We start from the raw sequence: 4,992 nt of genomic DNA, 5'->3' as shown, positions 1-4,992 counted from the left end.
GTATCATAAGCGCAAAATACTCCAGGCACTGAGCTACTTACATTTTGTATAATTGAGCCTGGGGCTTTGTTTCAATTAACTGTCCAATTCCATCCTGCGCTGGATCCAACCCTTTTCCATGAGCACAAGGCCACTGGAAGGAATTCAATCCATAGTCTTCATGTACAAATAAATTTAATAATTGCCCAAAACTCCTTAACAGTCAATAGAAGACATACTTCTATTTGTTTTTTGCTATTATTTTTCCTGGTGAAAATGTTGATAAAGGTAATTAAACAAAATCAAACATTAGCCCAAATAAATTTATTGAGATGTGAAGCTACAAGAACAGGTGACTCTGCCTTCCCTCCCTTCTCTCTTTTACGGGTCACAGTTTTAAATAGGCAAAAGTATTGGGGCGAGGACCTTAAAACTGCCCTAGAAAATTAAAAATACACCAATAAAAATATTTTTCAAGGACATAAATCAATTACGTAAATTAACTTTTTTAAAAAAAGAAATATACTTTCTCAGCAACTCCCTGTTACCCTAGCAATATGTATAAAGAATATATATATATATATATATATATATATATATATATATATATATTCACTATCTTATAACAGGGTTGCAACTCACCTGGCTTTGACACACTCTGCATGCAGTTAAGATTCATAATCTAAAGCTGTCCTCAGCCACATGTGACAACCTGTCTGCTTCATGCAGTGCTCAGTCAGTGCTTGTGCTCTTAAATGCCTATGCTAAAAACTGTACAGAGATCAAGAGAATGTAAAATGTTCATTTATGTAGCTGCCAACTCCAAAAAATAAAAAATGCATCAGTCCCAGAGACACAAAGAGATCCAGGGATTTATAAAAATAACTCATATTACCATGGTCCAAAATAAGTTTTTAAAGGGCACAGAAAGCATCCAAGTGATTTAATCTTGAGGTTTCAAAAACATTTTCTTTGCTTTGGTAGGCCTCGTGTTGCTGTTTTCATCCTCTTCTATGTCTTCCACCATGTGCCGGTTCCTCTTCTTTAAGAATTTCTTCCCAATAGTTCCCACTAAAGTTTCGTACCTAGAAAAAAAACGCAATAAGTTAAGGAAAATACTCTACCATTTGAGAACACCTGCAGGGCCACCAGTCCCCTCTCCTTGCCTTAAGGTCTTTGAAAGCAGTAGCAGCAAAAGTGGCACCTTGCAGATGTTGTTAAGCTCCAACTCCCATCAGCCAGTACAGCCAATGGTCAAGGGTGATGAAAGCTGGAGTCCAAAGTACCTGGTTGGGACAGGATATTGTAGATGACAATCGCCATCTGAGGTCCTCCACAGCAGGTTTGGAGGGTGGCAACATGAGAACAGGCCATATCAGTGGTGGCTCCCCACTTATGGAATGCTCTCCATGAAAAGGCTTGCCGGGCACCATCATTACATATCTCTAGGCTCCAGGCAAAAAACATTCATTTATATAGCCTTTCACTTTTAACTATTGATGGTCCAATTATTGCATGGGTGGGCTATTTTAATGTAGGCTTTGGGGTGGGGTTTTTTGGTGGTTTTAATGTATGTATTCCCTTCTTTTGCATAAAATATTGTAAGTCACTTTGATCTGCCAAAGAAAAAGAGTGACTAATAAATTTAATAATTAATAATAATAATAATAATAAAAGGCAGCAGTGAGTCAGATGGGCCAGTAGTTTGATTTGGGTGTAACAAAGCCTTCAATCAGCTATTATCAATGTTAGCCAACTCACTGCACAGCCGGAATGGAATGAGCTTCCAACCAACCCTCACCTGAAGCATCTTCTACTGCAGGTGCACCACTTTAAAAAATAAATAAATTGGTGTTTACTATAGTAGCTGGGGTGTTGATTTATTGGTATTCCTCTGCAAGTTTTAAAAGCGAACATACAAATGGATTTCAACAAACATTTTTCTATAAATGGTTATATATTATTCCCTTGGAGCCAACCCCCACTCCCCGAAATGGATGGCTATAACTTGCAATAAGTTACTACTGATGTAGCTGACTTCCAGCTAGAGTGCCTGGAGAAAGTAGGTTATTTTTAAAACAAACAAACCAAAACCAACAATTCATCAGATCATCTCACTTCCACTATAAAATACTCTGTTTAAGAAACAACAGCACCACACACAAGAAGAAGTGCTTTGTATGTCAAGCATGTGGTTGTTTGGGAGGTTTCCACTTTGTAAGGAGAAAAGGCAGCAACACATCTTCTCGGTAATGTCATCTGTGTCATAAATGGTAATGGTTACCTTCTGGCCATTTCTTCATCCGATACATCAGCCTCCATTGCATTATCTTCCTCTTCGATTTCTTCTGTCTTGTACTTTGAGTTCATCTGGATCATTAACTTCTGAAAACGAAAAACTGGGTTATCAGTTTCAAGCATTGCACTCCTTGAAGAATGTCAAGGGGACAGATTTGGCAATAAGAGCAACGACCATTCCCCCTCCTTTTTCTTTTTTAAAAAAGATGGGCACAGGCAGAATGTAGATTTGTTCATATAAGATTGTGACCCTTCCTTTGCCTTTATTTTATTACAACTATAGCCCACCTTCCTTCCATCACAGAGCCCATGGTGGGCGGTCTCCAATGAAGTAGTTCTGCTAGGGCAAGGATCTCTGCTTCAGCAACAGAACTTGCCCTTGCTCTCATCTCCCTATACGCCTCCTCTCACTGAAATGCGCTGGAGCTTGAAAATAACCCCCAGAAGAGATTTAGGGGGCACGTGGTGGGTGGAGAGGGAGAACTGCTTCTTTGGATAATTCCCAGGGTTTTCTAGGAAGTCTTCCAACCAGATAATACTGAGCACACTCAGCCCGGCTTAGATCCAGCAAAGTGGCCGGCCTTCTATCCAGCTGTATAATGCAGACCTGAGTTAATACAATGTCAATTTCATAGACTAGAAACAACTAGTAGCCTCCAGTCCATGAAAGTCTATGCCACAATAAATCTGCTAGATCCTTCTAGGTGCCACAGAACTATTTCTTGTGTGTGTTTGATGAAGCAGACTAAAATGGCTATCTCTTTGGAATGCATCTTAGTGTAGCAGAGAGACTGCCTGAGCAGTAGCATCCTCTGATCAGAAGTCTTTCTCCAGGTAATCCCACCTTCAGAGTTGAGAGGCAGTTGGGGAGAGAGGGCTGTAGTGGTGGTCTCTTCTGCTACAATTTGTTAGCACATCTGACCCAGAATGACAGGCAACTTTGCAGTGCTTCAGAGTATACAAAGTGTTCTATATATTTGTATTGGTGAACGGTATGGACCAGTTGCCTTTGGCTCATCCTCAGTTACCACTTAGCAGCAGCCAATCCATCAGGCTGCAGCCAAGGGAGAGATAGGAAGAACGATCCACTTCATTGACTCTACCAAGAGATCCGCTTCCTTTGGCCCCACCTCACTTTAAGCAGTTTCATCCCATTATGTTGATGAGAGAATTCAGCAACTTTAAGAAATGTGCCTGAGCTTCCTTGCTTTCTTTTCCTCTTCCCACCCCATACCTTTTTCCTTTTGTGTCTTTGTAAGCCTGGGGACAGTTTTCTTCTCCTTCTTTCCTTTCTATTTATTTAACTGTAAACCACTCTAATAGCGTTTTTTGGCCGAAGAGCAAAGCAAAAATCCCAGTCCTTTAAATAACTAAATAAGCAAGCCCCCCCATATTTATGGTAGGGGATGGGGTTACAGATGAGAGGACCTGTAGCTAATCGTGGCAGAGGTGGAATCTGCAAGTTAAGTTTTCTGTGCTTTGAAAAAAAAGAAACATTAATGCTTCCTTGCTCACTCTTTCAACCATGATGCTACAGCAGACGCTGAAAGGATAAAGGAGTGCCCTTGACAATACCTCCACTTCAGGGTTGAAACCTTTAAATGACATTCTGCCATACAGGAGGTCTTCACACGGCACAAAGCTTCTTTCTTCTATAATAAAGCTCCTGTAAATAAATAATAATAAAGTAGAAGTCTTAGAGAGAGTCAAACAAGCAAGGTTACCTTAGCATTGTCGTAGGAGGACTGTCAGGAGATAAAGACTGACAAAGGAAAAGCCATAGCTCAGTGGCAGAGCCTTTGCTTTGCATCCAGAAGGTCTTGAGTTCATCCTCTGGAATTCCCAGGCACTCACTCATTTGGTTTATACACTGCCTTGTCAACATAAGGACCCCTGGGTGGCAAACACATAAATAATGGTATGTTTTTAAGGCATTCTAAAAACAGCTATAAAGCATTCTAAAAGCAATTAAAAACATTCTCTCAGCCAGTTTCCAGATTCCAGGGTTTCAAGGAACTGTGTCTTTCAGCCATCAAATGCCTGGGTAAACAGGAATGTTTTTAAATGCCTCTCGAACATCAATAATGAGCGAGAGAGACACAAATGGGGCACTACTACTGAAAAGGAAGGTCGTGGGTTAATGCCAGCTTGGCACCCTCCAGCAGGGGCACCACCAAGGCCTCACCTGCCGATGTTAGGATTCGAGATGGGAAAGACTCGCATCTAAAACCCTGGGCAGCAACTGACAGTCTGTGTAGATAATACTGAGCTAGATGGACCAACAGTCTGACTCGATATACTGCAGCTTCCTATGTCCCAAGATGCTATAGTGTTCTAAAGGCATTTCTGGTTTTGCTCCTCATTCATGGAAGGTGTGGGGGCAGGGGGGGGCACACAACAACACAACAAACTTACTCCTTTTCCTTTAGCTCCGGCAGATCCAGGAACCAATGTTCCTTGCTGATTATTTTCTTTTCCTCCTCTTCAAGCTGCTTTTTGGTTTCTGAATCCAAGCCCCTTTGCATGAACTGAAAGACAAGACGCATAAAAAAAAAGTCTCCTCCGTGGGCAGAGAGTGCCGATGGTTTTATACATGAAATATCTCCAAAATGCAATTTCTAGAGAGATGGCTAGTAGCAAATGAAGAATTTACTGTGGCATAAGCATTTATGGAAACCCCTGTGTGGGTTTTGCATATATAATCCAGGTGCAGAG

At 41.0% G+C, this 4,992-nt stretch overlaps 1 protein-coding gene across 1 annotated transcript in view; it reads right to left on the bottom strand.

Annotated features, from left to right (window-relative positions):
• Nucleotides 1-288: 288 nt before the first annotated feature.
• MPHOSPH6 (M-phase phosphoprotein 6) overlaps nucleotides 289-4,992 on the bottom strand; it is an 11,094-nt gene continuing 6,390 nt past the window's right edge. The window contains exons 2-5 of the mRNA XM_083626136.1: nucleotides 4,693-4,805; nucleotides 3,853-3,943; nucleotides 2,264-2,364; nucleotides 289-1,064 (exon numbers count right to left, since the gene is read on the bottom strand). Of these exons, the coding sequence (XP_083482262.1) occupies nucleotides 923-1,064; nucleotides 2,264-2,364; nucleotides 3,853-3,943; nucleotides 4,693-4,805 (447 nt within the window). The 3' untranslated portion in view covers nucleotides 289-922. The remainder of the gene's footprint in view (nucleotides 1,065-2,263; nucleotides 2,365-3,852; nucleotides 3,944-4,692; nucleotides 4,806-4,992) is intronic.

Source organism: Podarcis filfolensis, assembly GCF_964270895.1.
Source record: "Podarcis filfolensis genome assembly, chromosome: 8".
Taxonomy (NCBI): Eukaryota; Metazoa; Chordata; class Lepidosauria; order Squamata; family Lacertidae; genus Podarcis; species Podarcis filfolensis.
The sequence above is the reverse complement of the archived record's forward strand: the minus strand, read 5'-3'. Positions and strand labels throughout refer to the sequence as shown.